This window comes from Marmota monax, unplaced genomic scaffold (assembly GCF_021218885.2).
Source record: "Marmota monax isolate L192 unplaced genomic scaffold, Marmota_monax_Labrador192_F-V1.1 WCK01_AAM20220418_F8-fsc00008, whole genome shotgun sequence".
NCBI lineage: Eukaryota > Metazoa > Chordata > Mammalia > Rodentia > Sciuridae > Marmota > Marmota monax.
In genome coordinates, this window is record NW_026694432.1 from 19607656 (window position 1) to 19632084 (window position 24429).

The 24429-nt window shown below is 46.6% G+C and overlaps 1 protein-coding gene across 1 annotated transcript; it reads right to left on the minus strand.

The window, feature by feature from the left end:
* Window positions 1-336: 336 nt before the first annotated feature.
* Themis2 (thymocyte selection associated family member 2) lies at window positions 337-16026 on the minus strand. Its single transcript, XM_046469473.2, has 6 exons — window positions 15876-16026; window positions 10775-10915; window positions 8150-8560; window positions 4486-5552; window positions 1518-1677; window positions 337-1130 (listed from the first exon to the last, which is right to left on the minus strand). Exons 1-6 carry the CDS (start codon window positions 15967-15969, stop codon window positions 1075-1077), a joined length of 1929 nt encoding a protein of 642 aa, XP_046325429.1. The 5' UTR covers window positions 15970-16026; the 3' UTR covers window positions 337-1074.
* Window positions 16027-24429: the final 8403 nt, after the last annotated feature.

The following is a 24429-nucleotide window of genomic DNA, read 5'->3' on the forward strand; positions in this document are numbered from 1 at the left end:
TAATCTTCCTCCTGAGGCTCTTGATCAATCTTTCTCCTAATCTTTAAAAATCAAGCCATTGTCTGCCTCTAGGAGTTAAGGAATTGGATATGGTTTGTAAAGGGTCTGGCGTACAGGCAGAAGTTAAGAAAAGATAAAAGATACTCATGTAGAAATCCAGCCAGGTGTGGTGGTGCATGCCTGTAATCCCAGCAACTCCAGAGGCTTAGGCAGGAGGATCACAAGTTCAAGGCCAGTCTCAGCAACTTAGTGTGTCCCTAAGCAATTTAGACCCTGTCTCAAAAAATAAAATGTGCTCCTGGGTTCAATCCATAGCACTTAAAAAAAAAAAAAAAATCCAGATGTTACTTTTATTACATGTTTTTAGAAGAAACAATATTAATAGTCACTTATAGCTTTAACAATGTCAGCACCACCTATTGAAACCTGTTAGTCTTCCACAGCTTTGGGTCTCCACAAAGTTTTTTCATGTGTGTTTTGCTGGGAATTGGATCCAGGGCTTCATGCATGCTAGGCAGTGCTCTACCAACTGAGCTATATTCCCAGCCCCTCCCTTAGATTCTTTTTGAATTGGCTCCCCTAGTTCTTGAGAACCAAGGCCCTAAGATTTTGTTCTTGAAGCCAGATCCACACACATTCATACAAATCCCATTTAGCAAGTGCTGATCATGTGCCAGGTGCTATCAAGATGAGGATGACACAGTCCTAGCCTCTGAGGGGCGAGAAACCTGGGAGGGGTGACAAACATGAAGGGCCCTCAATGCAGTGTGGTCAAAGAAGTCCCCTTTACTCAGTGAAGGTTGGTGGCCTTTCTGACTTCTCTGCATCCACCAGTGAGACAACTGGTAGGGACGGACACAAGACTGAGTAGAGCCCAGCTAGCTCCTCTGGATACCAAAGCTCAGGCTGAGGGATCCACAAGCAAGGAGCTGGTGCTGTGTCTGCTGTTGAGTTCCATTCTCTGCCTGAATGATTTCTCTGAGACCTTGTGCCAGATGCTGGAGGCTTTCAAGGGTTGGTTGGTGTCCTTATTCCCCAAGATGCAGCAGTTAGGAGGCTCAGCTTCTCCAGCACCTACAGGGTTTTCCGAAAGTGCTCAACTATTTCTTCATAATCATGTTCATCGGTATCTGCAAAAGCATTCCAAGTCAGTGAGAATCTTTGGCATTAAGCAAGTTCCTTCCCCTCTACAGTTTCCTCACTTGAATAGGGAAGAAATTGGCCTGGGTGTTCTGGGTCCTTGGTAGCCAAGAAACCACAATTTGTTCTTTGAACACCTCAGCTACTTGGTTTGTCCTGTGTGCCATGGGGAGGGTAGTGTGTTGGGGATTGAACTAGTTTCTTTGCCAGGGTTCTTCAGCCCAATGGGAGAGAGACAAGGGACCTTCCTGGCTCAGCCCTCAAATTGGGACCACGGAGGTGAGAACAGTGCATTTTCCTGATGTACTGAGCAGCAGAGAAACAGGGTAGGAAGGGGAGAAGCAAGGACAAGGTGGGCAGGCATATAAGGGACTCACCTGGATTCTCTGTTTGGGACTCAGTGGGCCTGATGCCCTTTCGGGTGGTAACCTTGCTGTACATATCTGATTTGTCCTTGAAAAACTCTGGCAAGGTCTTCGCCTTTAGTTTGGGCAGCAGAGAGATCTTGGGATGCTTTGGTTTTGAGACTTTAGAAGACTTTGGGAGAAAAAACAGAAATTAACAAGGTTGCAAGGAATGGCAATAGAGTCCATGAAGTATAATTTACCAACAATGGTCACTTCTCTCTACTTGCTTTACAAGTTAAGACTTCCCAGGAAGCTTGTTTTTGGTACAAGCACATAAAATACTTGGTGGGGTAGGAAATATAGGGTTGGGGACTAGAGGCAGGGTATCCCTGGGATTCTCCACATAGGGAGCCAGTGAATGGCCTTTAAATCTGTGGTTGGAGGGTGGGGAGAGACAAAGTGGAGAGACCATGAGAAGATAATCACAAAGCTTCAGAACAAAGCTGCTGGTCTGAGGGCTCCAAGAGGACTTTCACTGAACTACCATGGGCCATATATGTGTGCACACTGAATCCTCAAGTAACCCTCTGAATAGGGTCTGTTTCAGTTTTCAATTTACAAATGAAGGAAGAGTTGTGCCTTGTCAGCTATCCCCACAGGGCAGAGGTCCTAAGTGGGGCCAAGGATTGGACCCAGCACCACATCGGTGACCTATGAAGCCAGTGGCCTTTTCACCACATCCCAGTCTCCTGATCAGAAAGGGAGAGCCTGGTGTCTAGAGAGGAGCAGGTGCTGTTCAAGGACCATAGCAGTGATTCCTTGTGGAGTCAAGGCTGGGACTGAGGGCTCTCTGTCCTTTGTACAGTATTCTTTCCAGCACAGTCATATGCCTGTTTCAGGGACCCCAGTCTAGCCTGTCAAAAAATGACTGTCTCACCCCTGCCCACAGATGTGAGGACAAGACCACTCAGTACTAATCTTCATAATTTTCACTGCTATATAGCTACCAACATGGTACTAAGTACAGTCCCAAGATCCAAAACAGCATGCTTGTTAGTTTGCAAAGCATTTGTTTTATAGCTCTCTGCTCATTTTCTAGGCAGAGCAGTAGTAGTTAGGTGCACAGGCTGTACAGTCACACCTGTTTTTAAACTTAGCCCTGCCACTCTGTGAGCTCATGTTGAACTTGCCTTTCTGTGCCTATTTTCTCAATGAGAAAAAAGAATATTGGATTCTGCTGGGCATGGCGGCACATGCCTATAGTCCCAACTACTCTGGAAGTAGAAGCAGGAGAATTGCAAATTCAAGGCCAATCTGGGCATCCTGGTGAGACCCTGCCTCAAAATTAAGAAAAAAATCTGGGGATGGAGGTCTGGTAGAGTCTTGCCTAGCATGTATGAGGCATTAAGTTCTATCCCCAGGGTAAATGGTTTACCCTGGAACAGCTCCCTCCTGTATTTAGTGTAAGAATGTTCAGAAGTGAAATAGATTAATAGGAACTATAACCTAATCAGTGGATTAATCCTTTGATAGATTAATTATTTTTTATTTTTTTAGTAGTTGATGGGCTTTTATTTTATTCATTTATTTGTATGCAATGCTGAGGTTCAAACCCAGTACCTTACACATGTAGGCAAGCACTCTCCCACTGAGCCACAACCCCACCCCTGGATTAATAATTTAAATGGATTACTGGGTGCTAACTGTAGGCAAGTGGTGTGTGCTTGGAGGAAGTAAGGCACTGGGGCATAGCCTTATGGGTTGAATTTTGTCCTGGGCTCCTTGATTTCTCTGCTTCCTGGTCACCATGAACTGAGTAGCTCTCCATCAACCTCTCCTGCCATGATGTTCTGCCTCACCTTGAACCCAGAGCAGTAGGAGTTACCAGCTATGGACTTAACCTCTCTGAAACCATATGTCCAAAATAAACTTTTCCCCATCTTAGGTTGTCAGGTATTTTGGTCATAGTGATTAAAAACTTAACACCCAGCACCACAGGGGAAAAAAAAAATAAAAGAATTGGTTCCTACCTCAGGTGTACTGAGAGTAGGTGAGCTAGTGCTACAGAAGACTGCCATGGAGTAGGCGCTCCCCTGGAAGGCAGCTAACAGCAGCAGCAGTGCTGGTGAGGCCACCTCAGGGTAGACCTGAGATGGCCTCACCAGCACATGTGGAGGAGTGGCTTGTGCTGGTGGTGAAATGTAAACCTGGTAATGTAATGTCTGGAATGTAAGCCTGGTCTTGTGCCTATGCTTGGGTCTTTTGTCACACCCGATTCCCTGTGGTTCAGTTCAGTGGAGCTCACTGGCCCTGCAGCTGGTGGAGTTCCTGCCCCGCCCCACCCCCAGCTCTCTAGCCACAGAGCCTGGAGCATAACTGAAACACCAGGGGACTCTGAGCCTCACTTCACCCCATGGAAGAACGATGCTGGCCAAAGGCAGGGTATGTGGGTATGTGCACATTGCCACTAGGAGTCCTGGCCCCCTGTGTGAGGCTTCAGGAGTCCTCGGTGGGTGGAGTGGGGATTGCAGAATGGGTTGTGGGAAATGGCTCAGGAAGGCCAGACTAGAGTTAACTCAGAGGACACTGATGCCATGTGGAGTTCATGGAGTCAAGGCCTAGCAATAACCAGAGAAGGATTGGGGAGGCTTCTGACAGCTATCCAGGAAGGCTCAATGAGGCTGCTGGAACAGTGTAAGTGAACAATGCTGAGGCTCAAAGTCCAGAGTGACAGCAGGTGGCAGAGAAAGGAAAAGAACCATAAACTTGGAATCAGCATGGTTATGCTCAAGTTTAGGCCTCCCACTTACTAATTGGACTTTGGGTGAGTCTCAGGGCCTCAGTTATCAATCATATGGATAATCACACCAACCCTAGGATGGCGAGGACTGAAGGTGAGTAGTGGGGCAAACTACAAGTTAGAGAAACCTGGCAAAGAAGTGACGGAAGAGCCCCTGAGGAGCCTGAGAAGCGACCCCTCCCTGCTGTAAATTAGTACCTCGGTGCTTTCCTCCTTGCTGCTTGCTTTCTGCTCGTTGAGGTTCTGGCTTTTCGGGGGCCTGGGTGGGGGTTCCTGGTTCTCACAGAGTGGTAGCTTCCGAAGGTTGTAGTAGAAGGCCTCTGACAGCTCCTCCACCGTAGCCACCGGCAGTGGCCCAGCCGGCGGCTCTGGCTGCCTTTCGGTCTCTACCACAGTCAGGTCCAGCCAGCGGGGAGGGATCTCGAAGTATGTCCCTGGCTTGGAGTCCAGGCCCACCACCAAGAACGGCTCTGTGATCTTCTCCTCTAGCCGCAAGCCAGGGAAGGAGACCAGGGGATCAGCAGGGTTGCTGGAGTCCTTAGCCACCACCTTGACCTCACAGGGCAGGGAGAACTGGGCAGTCAGATCTGCCAGGCTGTAGCGCCGGCTGTCGTTCCTCTCCTCCACAAAGCCACCAGGCATGTAGAGGGGCAGCAGAAGCCGTTCTTGGTCTTCCACCTCTTCATACTCTTCATTTTCCTCCCCAGACTGGTCATTCAGCCGCTGACAAACCAAGACATCTATGTCCTGGCCTTGGGCCCCATAGACTTGGCCAGACCCTAACACCTCCAGCCGGTCACCCACAGCCAGAGAAGAGAACTCGGGATATTCCTCCTTTTCCCCCTCACAGTCTTTTGTGACCACCACCCGGAGGGGCTGGCCTGGCCGGAGAGCACCCAGGAGGTCATAGGCTGTGGGGAACTCCCTTGGCCGGAGCCGCAGCTTGCCCTGGTAGGCCCCAGAGAGCATAAAGTGTCTGGGCACCTTCCGGCCCTTGCTTGAGGCCAGGACCCGCCACGGTGGTGAGGCCAGGCCATAGATGCAGAGCTTCTGGCCTTTGCGCAGAGAGCCCACCCACGGGCTGAGGAAGATAGGGGGTGCCTCTGGAACTTCCAGGATCTCTGTGGAGAGGGGGAAGGGGCCCCCCTGGGCCAGGGCCTCACTCAGCAGCAGTGGTTTGATGAAGTGGACATTCTGGGAGGAGGCGGTGACGTCCTGAACATCGACCTCCAGCGTGGAGGGGATCTTGACGATGGTCTTGCGCACTGTGGGGGGAGGTCAGCTCAGGGGTGCACCACACAGACCCAGTGATGGACCCCACCCCAGCAAAGAGCATTGTCAGTACTAGGGCCTCCTTCCTATTTGTGGCTTTTCTTTCCTACCAGCATTTTCCTCTTGTACTAGATTCTTTGCCCTCTCCTTTCCTTAAGCCTCTTTTTTTTTTTTTTTTTAACAAAACCACTATTTTTAAACATTAATAGAATAGTTTAATGTACCCAATATCCAGCTTCAACTTTTAACTCATGGCCCATATGCTTCTGTCTGTATCCCTAGCTACTCCCCCCCACTAGGTTCTGACTCAGAATAATCACGTCATGCCATGGGTGCCTATTTCAGTGTTTTCTCTAAAAAGGGGGATAATTACAATTTTTAAAATGCCATCACTGGGCTGAGGTTGTGGCTTAGTGGTTGAGTGTTTGCTTAGCATGTATGAGGCACTGGGTTCGATTCTCAGCACCACATAAAAATAAATAAATGTTTCTATCTACAACTAAAGAAAAATAATTTTTAAAAAATGCCATCACTGCTTCTAAATAATTGTTTGATAATTCCTTAATATCCTAATAGCCAATCAGTTCAACCACTTTTTTCTCTTTTTTAAAAAATTATATTTATTTATATGCATGCTGAGATCGAACCCAGTGCCTCACAAATGCTAGGGAAGCACTAGACTACTGAGCCACAACCCCAGCCCAGTCCAACCTCTTCTTAAATTTTAATTTTAAATACAATTTCATAAAACTTCCTGTCCCAATCCTTTCTGAATTTAAACAGAAAGATAAAAACTATTGAAGAAAAAACACTTTGGGCAACTTATTTCTTCACCAGGCACTGATTTGCATCCTGATGGATAAACTCAAGAAGTGGCTCTAAAAGACTATGAAGCAAACTGGCCCATCACTGTATGGTTTGATCACAACACATGAAAGATAGGGCAGAGAATACTCTGCCCATTTTACAAGTGAGGACACTGAGGCTTAGAGGGTGGTGACTTGGGACTTTTGCTCCACACCAGAGGAACTGATAATTGGTTGAAGCTGGGAGATGTTCATATGGGGCATTTGTTATACTGTTCTTTTTCTTCAGAATAGTAACCTGAGTTGCCTTGTTATTCGGGGAAGCCTGCCAAGCCTCAGCCACCACTCAAGTCCCTGGATCCCCAGACTATGGTCTCTTACTACCATTTCCCAGAGTGGTTTCAGGGCATCCTGGGAAACAACTTCAGTTCCTCGACAGGAAGTGTTCAAAAGGAGTCTAAAACACCTTATACCAGAGAGCAAGAAAATCTGTTCAACCCCATACGGTCTGTCAAAAAGATTCAGGAGCCTGAAGCGGTGGCATGCACCTGTAATCCCAGCGACTCAGGAGGCTGAGGCAAGAGGATTACAAGTTTGCAGCCAGCCTTGGCAATTTAGTAAGAGCCTGTCTCAAAATAAAAAAATAAAAAGATCTGGGGATGTGGCTCAGTGGTAGAATCTCTGAGTTCAATTTCCAGTACCAAAAAAAAAGAAAAGATATCTGGGGTCTGTCTTGAAATAATCAGGTGGAGTAGGAATGGGCAGAAATGAAACAAGGAGGATTATGAGTGGTCACTGTGATGCTGGCTGGCAGGTCATGGGGCTCCTTTTACTTCCCCCCTGCTTTAATATGTTTGAATTTTTCCACTGTAAAAAAATTTAGGGCTTGGAGTGCAGCTCAGTGTTAGAATGCTTGCCTAGCATGTGCGAGACCCTGGGTTCTATCATTAGCACCACCTTTAAAAAAAAATTTTTTTTTTAGTTGTAGTTGGACATAATACCTTTATTTTATTTATTTATTTTTATGTGGTGCTGAGGATCAAACCCAGCACTGCACATGTATTAGGCGTGTGCTGTACTGATGAGCCACAACCCCAGCCCGTCACCACCTTTTAAAAAGATTAAAGAATCACACTTGGCACTATGGTTTGCAGTCAGCCTGAACTGCTCTGCAGGTAAATGCCAGAGAGCTGAGCTGCAAATAATCTGTGCTCCAGGAAAGAGGCCCAGGCCCCCATTCTACCTCAGCTCAGCCTTAGCCTCTCACTAACCAGCTTTGGCCAGGTTCTGCCTGTTTCCTCAACCCTGATTTGCATGCTGCCACCAGCCTGAGAAATATACCAAGAAACAAGGAGAAACAGCTGGGGGTTCACTGATCGTACCCTCTGGTCATTCGACAGAGGGGGCCTTCAGGAGCAATCCTGCTCTCCCCAAGTCAGGAAATGTTCCTCCCAAACAACTGGTCAGCTTTTCGCTTGGCAACAACTGCAGTTCCTGGAGAGGAAGTGTCTCTTTGTACCAGCTGCTAGCAAGCTCAGAACCCAACTTCTGCCAGTTCTACAAAGCACTCATGTTTATCCCATTTTCTTACTTCCTTTTACACCAAATTCCCCACTTGGGCACTTTTATTTGATATATTGTATATACTGGGCAAGCCACCTGGTACCCCTAAGAGTAGGGGAGACATCGCCCCATGGAGGGATGATGTCTTCCATCAGACCAGCTCCCCAGGGCCCTCTATCCCCCCACATCCACCCCCCACCACCCCCGCCCAGGCTACTCACTGTGCATGATGGCTTGGACCTCATACTGGGGCCTTAGGATCAGGGAGTTCCAGGGAAGGCTTGGACAGGTAAACATGCCATCCTTATAGGCTGGGTCCTGCAGAACCTGGAGCAGGGTTTGGGGGGTGCCAGGCTTCCATCTCCAGAAGGGCCCCTTCTGGGACAGGGGCAGGTGCAGGACAACCTGCTGGGCTCCTGACACCAAGACACAGCGTGCACAGTGGGTCCCATGATGCATTTCCACAGCCTCAAGCATGAGGGGCTGGTTCTCAGTCACCACCCTGTTCTTTGTGACAATGCTGTGGGTTGACGTGAAGTAAATGGGCAACTGTATGGAGCTCTGAGTTGTATCACAGACAAGCTCCTCTAGGGTTCTGAAGCTGTGGGGGCTGGTGAGAGGACTGAAGTGACCTGTGGGATTCAGAGGGAGGGAAAGTCAGGATGGGTACAGATCTTATTGGATCCAGGGCCTGGTCTGGCCCTGCAGACAACCCAGCCAGAATACCCTGAGGGTGGGCCTACATCTGGACATCCAGGCTGCAGAATTGAGGGACAGAAGGCACAATGACAGTGTGAATGGATAGTAAGGGTCAGAAGTGGTGACAGAAGGGGACTGTCACCAGAGGCAGAGAACAGAACAGTGTCCCCTTCCCCAGAAGACACAGACGACTTCCAGTTTCCCCCTTCAAGACCTCCCTGCCTCTTACTGTGCCAACTTGTCATTTCTACCTGATGCCACACCGCAGCTCCAACCCCACACATCCAAAACCTGTTGTCCCCCCACTCCACACCAGGGGTAGTGCCATTCTCCCTCTCTCCAAAACTCCAGGAATTACTGGCTAAAGTGTTTTCAGGTCACCACCCTACCCCTTGTCCTGTCTGCTAGCGCTTTCTGACTGCTCCTCCGCTGCACCCCCAGCCAACAACCATTCATCTGCCATAGTGGCCTAAATGCCCATCTCCAAAAGCGATGTTTCCTGCACCAAACCCACAACTCAAATCTAACCAAGGAAACATCACAAAGCCTGGACTGAGGGACATTCTACAAAAGTACTGGTCTAGGGGCCAGCGGTGGAGCGTGTACTTAGCATTTGCAAGGTCCTGGGTTTGATCCCCAGCACCAAAAAGAAAAAAAAAAAAAAGTGCTGATCTGGAGTCTTTGAAATGTCCACATCAAAACAAAGGAAGTCTGAGGAGATATGCTAACCTGAAGGAGACTAAAAAAATAGGACAGGCTGGGCACAGGCCTGTAATCCCAGATACTTGGGAAGCGGAGACAGGAGAATGTCAAGTTGTAGGCCAACCTGGGCAGTGTAGTGAGGCACTGCCTCAGAATAAAAAATAAAAGAAGCTTGTACAGTTCAATTCCCAGTTCCAGAAACAACAAACAAAATGTCACTTGCGTATTTAAAAACCTCACTGACCGCTCAGCACCTTCAAAACGGAGACCAAGTCCAGTGTAGTGGCCCACCCCTGTAACCCCAGAAACCCAGGAGGCAAGAGGATCCCAAATTCAAGGCCAGCCTCTGCAATTCAGTGAGGCTATAAGTGACTTATTAAGACTGTTTCAAAATAAAAAATAAAACGACCTGAAAGTGTAGCTCAGTGATAAAGTGCCCCTGGGTTCAATCCCTGGTACTGAAAAAAGAAAGAAAGAAAGAATAAAAGACCAGGAGCTGGGGTGTGGCTCGGCAGTAGAGAGCTCACCTAACACGTGTGAGGCCCTGGGTTTGATCCTCAGCACCACATAAAAGTAAATAAAGAATAAGAGACCAAACTGTGCTGAGCCCACCTCACAGCCTCAGGTGGTCTGGCTCCTGCTCACCTCTCTCAACTTCCCCTCACCTGGAATCCACACCCTTTCACATCAGCCTAGAGCAAGTCCTCAGAGTGTGCTTGCGGTGTGCCAGCCCTGTTCCACATCACACACCCAGCTCCTTTAATCCTCACATCAAGCCTAATGCCCTCACTACAGAGGAGGAAGCTATGGCCTAGTGAGACCACAGGAACTTGTGGTGGTCAAGAGATAATAGCAGATCTGGGATTCCCATCCAGGCTGCTGTTCAAGGTCTGGGCCATGGTCCACCATGGTACAGGTCTCGTGTGATCACTGGGTGCCTTGGGGTTTTTTAAACACCACATATACATGTGCATTTCAAGCTGGGATCCTTCTTCTAGCTTGAGAGCCACTGCTTCCAGCAAGCCTTACGGAGCACTGGCAGGGCAGGTTTCTGCACCCAGAGTCCTCTCTAAAGTATGTGCCTATTCAGCTGTTGTCCACCCCTCACTGCCACCCTGGAAGCACCTAGTTCATCCTGAGTTCCACACTCCTGCCCCTGCTAAGGCCTGTCACATATGGGTGTTGGCAGATGTTTGATGAGTGAATATGTGAGTGAGCACAGAGACTGGCACCTGGCAAAGGCTTGGAACAGAAGCAGACGCGATCAGAGTGTCAGACTGCTCTGAAGTCATTCATCCTTGGCCTTGAGGCTGGATAGCGGTGGATGTGAGAACCTTGTGTGTAAAGCCAGAGGGGTAGGAGTAGGTACTAGGATCAGCAAACACACCCACAAGTGACCCACTGGCATGCCTGGAGGGTGCCAGGGGAGGCAAAGGTGTCCTTACCTTGAAAGTTGGGAGGGAGCTCCAAGGTCTGACCTGTCCCTGGATCCTCACAGATCACCTTCTGGAGGCAAACCTGGATGACCTTGATCAGGTCCCCTGTGGAGAGGCAGCACTCATTCCCATCGATCTCGTAGATGGAGCCTGTGGAGACAAGGACTCAGTTTCCTCAGTTGGCAAGGGCCAAGCCCTGGGTGGCCTGTGCCCTGTTCCCCACGGACTCTGCTCTGCTGTACCTTTGCATAAATTGCTGCCTAGAATGCCCTTCCCTGGCCACCCCTCCTCTGCCAGCTGGCTCAGCCATCCTCAGGACAACCCTGTCATTGCTTTCTCTTAGCGTTAGTGCTGCCTTCTCTGGCCTTTTTCACATGGCCGTGCCTCCTAGCATGAGCTCTCAGGTAGGACTGGTCCATCTCAGCATCACTGCAGCCAGCATGGCCTGGCTCTGACTATATGTTAAAAACATGAGTAAAAAATCCAGTGACCCTCAACTCCCTGACTGTACAGACTCAGAGAGAATCAGTGGTTCCTGCAGGTCACACAGGTAGCCGCCAGACTCTCCTAACACCTTGTTTTCTGCTTCAAATGCTTTTTTTTTTTTTTTCTTGTTTCAGGGATTTAACCCAGGGGTGCTGTGCCACTGAGCCACATCCCTATCCCTTTTTTTTTTTATTTTTTGAGACTGAGTCTTGCTTAGAGCCTTGCTAAGTTGATGAGACTGACCTCAAACTTGCAATCCTCCTGCCTCAGCCTCCTGAGTTGCTGGGATTACAAGCATGCACCACCACTCCAGGACAGATGAGTTGCTTTTATTTTTTAATTAATTAATTAATTAATTAGTTTTGGTACTGGGGATTGAATCCAGGAGCACATAACCACTGAGCCACATCCCCAGCCTTTTTTAAAAATATTTTATTTAGAGATAGGGTATCATGAATTGCTTAGGACAGCTTTGAACTCATGATCCTTGATCCTCCTGCCTCAGCCTCCTGAATCTCTAGGACTAAAGAAATGCACTACCACGCTTATCCTGATGAGAGGCTTTTAAAGGAAGCACAGTAGACAGTGGAGGCCACTTAAGGCCCATTGGCCAAGGTTCTGGGTGCCACCTACAAGCTTGGCAGCTCTGCTTTCCTGTTTTAAATTGCTAAAGCCATGCAGAGAACTTAGAAGATGCACAGTAGAGATCTCTCACCGCATAGAATACACAGGCTCCCCATCCAACTGATGGCAGACAGAAAACTGCAGGTGGAAGGCCTTGGGGCCACCTGACCCCACCCTATTCCCAGGGAACCCCCAGGAGAATCCCTCACACTGGCTCAGAGAACTTTACTCATTTTTTTAGGTTCATTTTAAAATTTGTTCTTCTTAGATATACATAACAGTAGAGTGTATTTTGATATATTCTACATACATGGAGTATAACTATTCTAATTAGGATCCCACTCTTGTGATTGTACATGATGTGGAGTTTCACTAGTAGTGTATTCACATATGAACATAGGAAAGCTATGTCGATTCATTCTACAGTGTTTTCTATTCCCATCCCCCCTCCATATTTCTCCTTCCCTCCATTCCCCTTTGTCTAATCCACTGAACTTCTATTCTTCCCTCTACTCCCTTATTGTGTGTTAGCATCCACATATCAGAGAGAACATTTGGCCTCTGTTTTTTTTTTTTTTTTTTTTTTTTGGTATTGGCTTATTTCACTTAGCATGGAAATCTCCATTTCCATTCATTTACCAGCAAATGCCATAATTTCAGTCTTCTTTGAGTAATATTCCGTTGTGTATATATACCACACTTTCTTTATCCAATCATCTGTTGAAGGGCACCTAGGTTGATTCCATAGCTTAGTTATTGTGAATTGAGCTACTAAAAACATTGATGTGGCTGTGTCACTGTAATATGCTGATTTTAAGTCCTTTGGGTATATATCAAGGAGTGGGATAACTGGGTCAAACAGTAGTTCCATTCCAAGTTTTCTAAGGAATCTCCATACTGCTTTCCAGAGTGGTTGCACTAACTTGTAGTCCCACCAGCCAACAATAATTGTAGTCCTCACCAACAATTGTTGTTATTTGTATTCTTTTTTTTTTTTCTTTTTTCTGTACAAGTGCTGGGAATTGAACCCAGGGAGGGCCTTGTACACGCTAAACAAGCACTCTACCAACTAAGCTATATCCCCAGTCCCTACTTGTATTCTTAATAATTGCCTTTCTGACTGGAGTAAGATGGAATTTCAGTGTAGTTTTAATTTGCATTTCTCTAATTGCCAGAGATGTTGAACATTTTTTCATATATTTGTTGTCCATCTGTATTTCTTCTTCTGAGAAGTCCCTGTTCAGTTCCTTTGCCCATTTATTGATTGGGTTAAAAACAAAGAAAAAATTTTGATATATTTTAAAGGGGGCAGGGGATTATATCTCAGTTGGTAGAGTGCTTGCCTAGCATACACAAGACCCTAGGTTCAATCCCCAGCACCACCAAAAAAGAAAAATTTGATATTGATTGGGTTATTCATTTTTTTGGTGTTAAGTTTTTTGAGTTCTTTTTATCTGTCTGAGGTGCAGGTGGCAAAGATTGTTTCCCTTTTTATAGGCTCTCTCTTCACATACTTGTTTCCTTTGCAGTGAAGAAGCTTTTTAGTTTGATACCATCCCATTTATTGATTCTTGATTTTACTTCTTGTGCTTTAGAAGTCTTATTGAGGAATTTGGTTCCTAAGCTGACATGATGGAGAATTGGGCCTACATTTTCTTCTAATAGGTGTAGTCTCTGGTCTAATGCCTAGGTCCTTGATCCACTTTGAGTTGAGTTTTGTGCAGGATGGGATTTCAATCTACTACATATGGATTCCCAGTTTTCCCAGCATCATTTGTTGAAGAGGCTATCTTTTCTCCAATGTATGCTTATGGCACCTTTGTCTAGATAACTGTATTTATATGGGTTTCTGACTTCTATTCTGTTTCCACTGGTCTTTGGGTCCGTTTTGGTGCCAATACCATGCTGTTTTTGTTACTACAGTTCTATAGTATAATTTAAGTTCTGGTATCACGATGCCTCCTGCTTCACTTTTCTTGCTAAGGATTGCTTTGGCTCTTCTGGGCCTCTTATTTTTCCAAATGAATTTCATGACTGCTTTTTCTATTTTTATAAAGAATATCACTGGAATTTTAAAAGGAATGGCATTAAGTCTTATAGCCCTTTTGGTAGTAAGGCCATTTTGACAATATTAATTCTGCCTATCCAAGAACATGGGAGATCTTTCCATCTTCTAAGGTCTTCTTCAATGAGAGCTTTATTCTTACCCCAGGAAAATGCCCACGGGCTCACCACATTCTGTCTACAACGTGAGGATGTGGACCGCCCCCAGCCGGTGAGAGCAGCAGCTGCAGAGCTACATATACCTGACCCTCTGTTAAGTGCTACACATGCATCATTGCATTTTAAACCTAGGCGTGCCCTGGAGAAAGGAGCAGTTTCTCATTCTTAAATAATGACTTAGACTGAAGAGGTTGAGTGCACTCATCAGATGATCTGGTAACAGAAGGCTGAACAGGGATCAAGCCCAAGGTAGCTGCCTCCAAAACCAGTGCTCCTAACTACATAGTCAACTAGTCCAGAGTCCCCTGCCCTGTGTCTGCCCCTATCAGAATAGCCAACTGACCCTCCTCCACACTCATCCCATCTGCACACTCACACCCTGTCAAGCTCTTCTCTAATCACGTCACTCTGACTTCCGCCATTTCCCACCACCCTAAGTCAGGCAGAATGAGGAAACTCAGATATTGTGACATGGGCAGGCAAGAGAGCTGGGAGGTAAGAGGAGCTTGGTTCCAGGCTGGGGAGAAAAACAAACAGATCCCAGGTGCCTGTCTGCAGGAAGCCCCCAGAGGTGAAGTCAGAACTTGAACTCAAATCCTTCAGATTCCCAAATGGATTTGGAGAGACCCAGCATGAGGTGGTGCCCCTCGAGCCTCAGGCCAGCCTTGGGTGGTCCTCTGTGTGTCTCAGTTTTAGCCTAGGATCCCATTTGGGTCCTCAGAACACTGCAGGAAATGGCCGTGGCCCAGAAAGTGCTCCTCCAGAGAGGGAGCAGGATGGCGCAGGGCACTTCTGCAGAAGAACTGCGCACAAGTCAGGAGCCTGCACCCCACCCCCAGCACTCTCAGCTCCCTTCCTCCTCCACCTCCCCTTCTTCCACTTTGGCCCAAAGTTTCTCCCTCCCCACAGAGCAGCCTAGCTTTCCATCCACTGCCTGTCAATCCCTCTAGTTCTTTCAGGCAATAAATTATCACTGTGCCTCTGCAGGTGGGCTGTGGGCAGAGAGCAATGTGCAGGTGAGCCAAGGAGCAAAGAGCGGGGAGGTCTTCCCGGAGTAAGAGCCATTTAAGTTGAAAACTGAAGACCGGTCAGATCAGGTACTGCCCACCATCTAGCGAAGGGCCAAGACGAGACGAAGCAGAGGGAAGACAGAGTAGGGAGGAGTGTATGGCAGAGATGGGAGGACAGACCTGTCACTTAAGCATTGGGGGCTGAGATGTAGCTCAGTAAAGAAGCACTTGCCTGTTGGGTTCAAGCCCTAATCCCCAGCACTACAAATGGTCAAACAACAGCAACGCTCCAGAGCGTCCTGATGCCGCTCCCTGGGCACAGTCCCGGCTTCTCCAAAAGCACAGTATATGGGGCTGAGATCGTAGCTCAGTGGTAGAGCGCTTGCCTCGCACAAGTGAGGCCCTGGGTTCGATCCTCAGCACCACATAAAAATAAACAAATAAAAATAAAGACATTGTGTCCATCTACAACTAAAAATAAAAATTAAAAAAAAAAAAAACGCACAGTATGCAAACCGTGGTTCCACCAGGTCTTGGCTCGCTTCCACCCACCTCCCGTGCCGAACTCACTGACTTCTCAGCACCACCTGCAAGACAGGTCAGCGGGCCCCGATTCCACGAAAGCAAAAGCTGAGGTGCAGAGGGGTTGATTGTGGCCCCAAACCACCAACCCTGGGCTGTGGAGACGTCAGCATTGGAACCCCGGCTGAAGCGTCCCTAGGTTACAACGCCCTCGCCGCACACCTGGGGAGAGCCCGGCCACTCACCCTCCAAATAGACTCCGGAGTAGACCCGCAGCACGCGCGGGAGGGAGGCGGTGTCCACGGAGCGCACGAAGTCCTGCAGCGGCACCGGCTCCATGGTCCCCGCGGCTCTTTGCGCGCAGACCAAATGGCCCCAGCCCGCCAACCCGGGAGAACCGGGCGGTGCCTCCCCGGGACACCCACGGCCCCGCCCACTCGAAGCCCCGCCCCCACCGAGGCTGGCACGGTAGGAGCCGGGTCTCGAGAGGACGGACCTGGCGCCCTTGGTGTAGTCACTTCCTTCTCCTGGTCTCTCAGAGAATCTCTCAGAGATTTCAGTCTCTCTGAAATAGGACCAGGCTCCAATGACGCACGTCTGAAATCTCAGCTCCTCGGGAGGCTGAACAGGAGGATCGCAAATTCGAGGCCGGCCTGGGCAATTTAGCAAAATCCTGTCTTAAGAAAACAAAGAAGTAAATAATTAAATACATATGTACATATATATTCACATTTTTATATTTGTATAAATACATACTTATATGTTTATATATTTATATATTTTATATGTATTACATGCCAGGGGCGCTTAACCACTAAGCCACATCCTCAGTCCTTTTTATTTTTTATTTTGAGTCAGGGTCTCCTTAAGTTGCTGAGGCTGGTCTTGAACCTGGGATCCTCCTGGCGCAGTCTCCCAAACTGCTGGGATTACAGGCATGTGCCATCGTGCCCGGTTGGTGGTAGCTCAGTGGTAGAGCTCTCCTGGGTTTAATCCCAGTACCAAAATAAATGAATAAGTGAAATCAAATTCTGTCATAAGGTCTCACGATTTAGAGCATCTAAATCAGGACTTGACACTGGAAGGTGACTAAAAGCTGTCCCCTCCTCTCCAGTGTGACAGTGATGTACCCCCTCTAGATGGGGCAATGGTGAAGACTAAGATGGAGAAGCCCCAGACATTCACCTCCAGGGTGCCAGCGATCCAATGAGACATCATAGCCTATCTTGTGTAGCTCTGGGTCTCCAAGGAGAGACAGTCCTGCCAGTTAGGTCTGAGGAAGAAGGTATAGTGTCAGTTCTCCTTGACCCCCCTCCAGGACACTCAGTGGTCCTCTATTTGGACATCATTAGTGACAGGGAACTCATTCCCTTTTCAGGATGCCCATATTCTTTGGACAATTCTAGTTAAAAATTCTTCCTTGGACTAAAGAGAAATCTGATTGGGAGAGAGACCACCTACTTCTGATTCCAGAGACAGCCTAAAGCTTTGCCATTTCTGCATCCCTCTGGACTCAGACCAACACAGGTTCAAATCCCAGATCCTCCTCTGGTATGTTATAGGTCCTTAGGTGAATCATCCTGATTTTCTGAACCTCGGTATCCTCATCTGGAAGACAGGGAAAGAATCTTAGCTGTTTGTGAGGATTAAATGAGCTGATATAGGATAGGCATTGTGCAAAATGCTTTATTTAGTTTTTGTTGTTCTTGTTGTTGTTAACTATAAAACTGATATGAGCCTTGTTTTCAGTACTAGGGATGGGACTCAGGGACCCCATTCTATCACTAAGTTGCATCCTCAACCCTTTATAACTTTTGAGACAAGTTCTCACTAAATTGCTGAGGTTGGCCTGGAACTTGTGATCCTCTTGCCTTTGTCTCCCCAATAGCTGGAACTACAGGTGTGCATCATCAATTTTGGCCTACTAGAAGACCTCTAATCTGAAATAATAAACATTTTCAATACAAGGAATAAGTCTGAATTAAGGAACATTTACCAAAAACCTGTTTTTCTTTTCCTATCACCCAAACATAGCAGCATTTTGCTGTTTTTGACTAACTTGCTGAGCTGACGTCAAACTTGCCATCCTCCTGCCTCAACTTCCCTAGTTTCCGAGGTTACAGACATGTGGCACCCCCCTTGGCCTCTCAGTTGTTCTTTCTTTTCTTGCAGTGCTGGGAATTGAACCCAGGGTTTCACACATGCTAGCCAAGTGCTCTACCGCTGAACTACGCCCTCCACCCCCTGGATTTTTTTGTTTATTGTAAAGCTGCAAAAATAGTACAGATTTTAAAAATATCACACACCTAATTTCAGTTTCCCTTTCCATCTCACATTACCAGGGTGCAGTTTTCAAATCAAAAAAGCATTACATGGCAGCAACTAAACTGCAGACCTACAGGGATCTTAACTGTTTTCCTATTAATGTCCTTCTCCTCCAGAAATTTACAGAGCTCCTATCATGAATGTTTCTGTCTCTCTTTGTTCCACTTTTGACCTTTGGGTTATGGATTTAGGGGAGACTACTGCAGAGCTGAAGTGACATCGTTATCGGGGAGCATGTGATATACCCATGATTATCACTGATGATGGTGACCTTGATGATTTGGTTGAGCTGGCGTTTCCAGGTTTCTCCATGTTAACATCTCTGCTTTCCCTTTCCGACCCCTGTCCTTTGGAAACAAGTCACTAACAAGCTCACACTCAGGGGAAACATAGAGGGGAAGCATCCAATAAGCTATTTGGAATTCTCTAGGGAAGACTTGTCTCTTTCTCCTCATTTACTTATTTATTCATTCATTCACTCAATTATTTACTTATATCAGTAGAGATGCATGAATATTTATTTTATGGTTAGACTAATAATCTGATAATGTAATATTTATTTCGTCACTCTAATTCCCAGCTTTGGAAGTTCCTTCAGAGTGGCCCCTGAATCCTAGCACCACTGTATTTTTTTTGTGTGGGGGGGGGGAGTACCAGGGATTGAACTCAGGGGCACTCAACCTCTGAGCCACATCCCCAGCCCTATTTTGTATTTTATTTAGAGAGAGGGTCTCACTGAGTTGCTTAATGCCTCACCATTGCTGAGGCTGGCTTTGAACTTGTGATCTTCCTGCCTCAGCCTCCTGAGCTGCTGGGATTACAGGCCTGCACCACCACACCTGAAGCTACCCTATCTTTAAAATAGGATAGGGCTGGGGTTGTGGCTCAGTGGTGGAGCACTTGTCTGGCATGTGCGAGGCCCTGGGTTTGATCTTCGGCACCACATAAAAATTAAAAAATAAAATAAAGATATTGTGTCCAACTACAATTAAAAAAATTAAAATAGGATAATAATCAAAACCTTCCAGGGCCCCTGCCCTAAGATCAGTCATTTCTTCCCAGAGTCTATTCTTTCCATCAGATAAACCAAGATCTGGATGCTGGAAGTGTCCCTGGCCACTGGATTGTCTATTATTTTTGTTTGTCTTTTTTTTTCCTTGAATAAACATTTATGGTCACCACAACTTACCCCAGGACTCAGCTGAACTTAGATGCAGTCCTAACCTTCTAGGAGAGGCACCTGGCTGTTAACATTCAACAGATTTCAGATTCCCTATTTTGCCTTGCCTTCATCTCTTGAGCATTTTCCCATGTTCTAGAAAATATAGTTGTTGGCTAGACATGGAGACACACACCTGTAATCCCAGCTGCTTGCAGAAGGCTGAGGCAGAAGGATCACGAGTTCAAGGCCAGCTTCAGCAACTTAGCAAAGACCCTCAACTATTTAAGGAGGCTCTAACTCAAAAAAATAAAAAAGGGCTGGAGGTATAGCTCTGTGGTCAACAAGCACCCTTGGGTTCACTCTTTAGCACCACAAAAATAATAAAAATAATGTGTAGCTATTTATTTATTTGTGTGACTCTTTTAGCCCAGCTCTCTAGGCTTCTCCTGCAGACCAAAGAAAACAGCAGCTTCTCACGTCTTTTCCACGTGTATCAGCCAACTGTGGAAGCCTCATGGATTTCTGCTTAGCCCAGAATTGCAGTAGAGGGTGAAGACTTAAAACAAACAAACAAACAATCACGCAAACAAACAACAAAACCGGGCTCAAATCCTGGCTGCACCAACTCTTGGCTGAATGACCTTGGCAAGTTCCTTAGCTCTCTGAGCCTCAGTCTCTTCTGTACAATGGGGACTGTCAGCAGAAAGGCTACTGCAATACAGGCACTAGCACATGCCAAGCTCTTGATGTCATTGCCAAGGGCCTGCGTATCTCTGACACATCTTAGATGAGATCTCATCTCACTCCTCCTGTCACCTCACTTCCTATTTCAGAAAGTGAGACTGAGTGGGAAACTTTTCTTGCGGTTGCACAACATGTCGATGGAGGAACAGAAACAGAAACGCAAATGCCGGGAACGATGGTTACAAAAGGCCATCTGTAAGCTTTCATTTGTTTCCTCGATTTCTCCATAACATGGTTTGAGTACTTTTATATTAACGAATGAAACAGAAATACTCTCCACCGAGATGTCGAGGGGACTGTCTGGGAGTGTGCTCCCTCCCCACACAGATGCTCCCCAGGGAAACTGGTCACTCTTGGAAAGAGATGCTCAGTGTGGGTGTGTCCCCTCAACTAGCTGTGACCCTTAATAGAGCCTCAGCCCCTCCTGGTTCCCTGACTATATGGACAGGGGACAGAAGAGGACCTTCAGAGCCTCTGGGCAGGGTGAAGGTGAGGGGAGGTGGGGAGGAGAGGTGGGAGGGGTGAAGAGAGGAGGGAGGAGGGGAGGGCCTGAGAAGGGCCTCAGTCCAGCCCCAGGGCCAGATGCAGATGCAGGGATACCCTAAGGAGATGGAGAAAAAAAGGGAAAACAGGAATAAACTCTCTAGACTTAGCCCACTTTGCCCCCCTTAATGACTCCTTTTTTTTAATTTTTTTTTTTTTATTTTTGGTACCAGGGATTGAACCCAAGGACACTTAACCACTGAGCCATATCCCCAGCCCTTTTTATTTTTTACTTTGTGACAGGGTCTCACTAAATTGCCTAGGGCCTCACTGAGGGTGGTCTTAAACTTGCGATCCTCCTGCCTCAGCCTCTCAAAATGCTGGGATTACATGGGATTACAGGCATGTGCCACTGTGCCCGACATGATTTACTTTAATTTTTTTTTTCTTTTTTGCAGTACTAAGGTGGAACCCAGGGCGTCACACATGTTAACCATGCATCCTACTGTTGAGCTTGCTTGCTTTTAGTTGACTTTAAAAGTTACCAGTGTTAAAATAAATAAATATTAAATGAAAAAACCACAAGTGTTAGTTTGAGTACTTTTATATTAACAAATGTAACAGAAATACAATCCCAGCAATTTGGGAGGCTGAGACAGAGGAGGATTGCAAATTCAATGCCAGCCCCAGCAACTTCACAAGGCCCTAAGCAACTTAGTGGGACCCTGTCTCAAAATAAAAACTAAAAAGGGCTGGAGATGTGGCTCAGTGGTGAAGCAGCTCTGGGTTCAATCCCTAGTACCAGCAGTGAGGAAAATCACCAGTGTTACAGGTAAAGCTAACACCTCCCACCTGTGGGCCACGGTGGTGACAGCTGAAGTCTGATCAAGCATGCTCAAACCACTGATTACTTCCTAACTTCCAACCACCTTTCCATGCATCTGGGCCCAGAAATATTCTCAAGTCCCCTCCAGGAGGCAGATTTGAACCATGCTCTGTTTCTACACTCGTTCTCCTGGTTGGTATACTGTGCAGCCTGCAGAGCAAGCCTGGTTCAGTAAACGTGGGGTTCATAGACAGATGTTGCAGGAGCAGTAATTGGGGAGGCAGGGGCTGAGCAGAGAGGGTGGCAGCTGGTGCAGGCAGAGCCTTAAGTGAAACTTGCAAACTTGGACCTGGGGAAGTGGCGTGGAGCACAGAAGTCTTGCTTCCTTTCTTTCTTTTTCTTCCCATTTTTTGGAGGTTCAAGCGCGAGACAAGTGTTCAACCACTGGGCTACATTCCCAAGACACCACAAAGAGCATTTTGCCCCTGTCTCTTCCTAACTGGGACTGACTGGCAGCTGCAGTCCTGCTCCCTTGTGTCAGATACATCTCTCTGAGGGATCACAGCCCTGAACCAGAGAGCAGAGACTTGGCCAGTCTCTGGGAGTTTTGTTCTAACACTATAAAAACATCTGTGCGATTTCTGAGTATTAGGGCAGCAGCTGGGGCCATTATCTCCCTTTCAGCAAAGGTTAAGTAAAAAGTTATCTCTTTGTCAAAAAATTAAAAATGCTTAAACTTTCTTTTTTTTTAAACTTCTCGCTGGGCATGGCGGCATAGGCCTATAATCCCAGTGGCTCCAGAGGCTGAGACAGAAGTATCTTGAGTTCAAAGCCACCCTCAGCAATGGCAAGGCACTAAGCAACTCAGTGAGACCCTGCCTCTAAATACAAAATAGGGCTGGGGATATGGCTCAGTGGTTGAGCACCCCTGAGTTCAATCCCCGGTAACCCCCTGACTAAAAAAAAAAAAAAACTTCTGAATGAAAAAATATGCAATTGCCATTATGATTCAGCATTTCCATTTCTGGGCGGATACCCAAAAGAATTGAAAGTAGCACCTCAAATAGATGTTCAAAGCAGATATCTCTACCTTGTGTTCACAGAAGCCAATAGCAGAACTAACTTATGTCTGTCAATAGATGAATGAATGAGCAAAATACAGTGAAATACGCTGGGCATGGTGGCACATGCCTGTAATCCCAGCAGCTCTGGAGGCTGAGGCAGGAGGATCATGAGTTCAAAGCCAGCCTCAGCAAAATTGAGGTGCTAAGCAATTCAGTGAAACCTTGTCTCTAAATAAAATACCAAATAGGGCTGGGGTTGTGTGGCTCAGCAGTTGAGCGCCCCTGAGTTCAAGCCCCGGTACCCCCTTCCCCCAAAACATAGTGAAATACATGCAATGTTAGATAATTCTGTTATTAAAAGGAGGGGGAAGCTGGGTTGGGGCTGTAGCTCAGTGACAGAGCACTTGCCTAGCATGTGTGAGGGTCTGGGTTCCATCCTCAGCACCACATAAAAATAAAATAAAGGCATTCTGTCCATCTACAACTACAACTACCAAAAAAAAAAAAAAAAAAAAAGGTAGGGGGAAGCTGGTTGCAGTGAGAAATGCCTGTAATCCAAGCAGCTGGAGAGGCTGAGGCAGGAGGCTCACTAAATTCAGCCAGCCTCAGTAATTCAGCAACACCCCAAGCAACCTTGCAAGACCCTGTCTCTAAATATAACGTAAAAAGGTCTGGAGATATGGCTTAGGTTCAATTCCCAGTACCTAAAAATAAATAAAAGGAGGGGGATTCTGGCACATGCTACAACATGGATGAAACTTGAGGAAGTTATGCTCAGTGAGCTGTCACAAAAGATAAATGCCATGTGATTTTACTCATCTGCGGAACCTAAAGCACTCATAGACTAAGACAGGGAGTAGAATAAAGGTAACCTGGGGACAAAGGAAGAAGGAAATGGAGAGTCGTTTAATGGGTAAAAGTTGGAGTTTTGCAGGATGAAGATTATTTGGAGGGCTGGGGATGTAGCTCAGTTGGTAGAGTGCTTGCCTCACATGCACAAGGTCCTGAGTTCAATCCCCAGCATTGCAAAAAAAAAAAAAAAAAAAGATCTGGAGATCTGTTGTACAGCATTTTGATCCAAGTATATAATGTGTAATGCTCAGATTAGAGTAACGGGTGTATCTATCACTTCAGACAAAAATCTTTTCTTTGAGTTGGGAATGTTCAAACCCTCTCTGCTAACTGTTGTACAGCTGTATGAACGTGCCTAATACTACTGAACTGTACACTTGGCAAGAGCTTAGATGGGACATTTTGCCAGGCCCTGGGTGTGTGTTTTACAGTTTTCTCAAACTGTTCGTAAACCTAAGACCAATGTGCAGTTATTTATTCTTCAACAGTAGTCTGGCTAGTACCAAGTGTCAGGTTGAAAACTATGTTCCCCAGAGTGTGGGAGTGTAGCTCCATGTCCGTGGTAGCGTGCTAGCCTGTGGGAAGTCAAATAGCCTTCTCCTTCTTCTTCTTCTTTTTTTGTAAGGGGGATTAAACCCAGGGACCCAGGGGTGCTTTACCACTGAGCTACATCCCCAGCCACTCCCCACCGCGGGTTTTTTTTTTTTTTTTTTTTTGAGACAGGGTTCAGGAAGTTGCTGAGTCTGGCCTTGAACTTGCCTCAGCTGCTGAAATTATAGTGTGCAACACTGTGCCCACTTTGGGGGACTTCTTGCTTGTCCCTAGGGCTCTGATATTTCATGTGCTCACTCGTCTGCAGGGCTTTCATTCTTACTCCCAGGCTTTTGTGGATTTTTTAAATCTGGGAACTCAGGCTCCTTGATTCTGGAAACATCTGTGATTCTTTGTTTTTATTATTTCTTTCAGGAGCTCCTTTTAGTCAAATGTTGGATCTTCTGGATCAATTCTTTATCTCTTCACCCTTTTGTTCTACTTTCTACAAGATTTGGTAGATTTCATCTTCTTTTTTATATTAATATATTTTTAATTGACACATAGTAATTGCACATATTTATGGAATACAGTGTGGCATTTTGATACAAGTTTATAATATGTAATGATCAGATTAGGGTAACGGGTGTATCTATCACTTCAGACAAAATTTATTTCTTTGAGTTGAGAATGTTCAAATCCTCTCTGCTGTTTTGAAATAATCAATTAAAGCCAGCCACAGTAACACACACACCTATAATACTGGCTACTCAGGAGGCTGAGGCAGGAGGATCACAGGTTTGAGGTCAGGC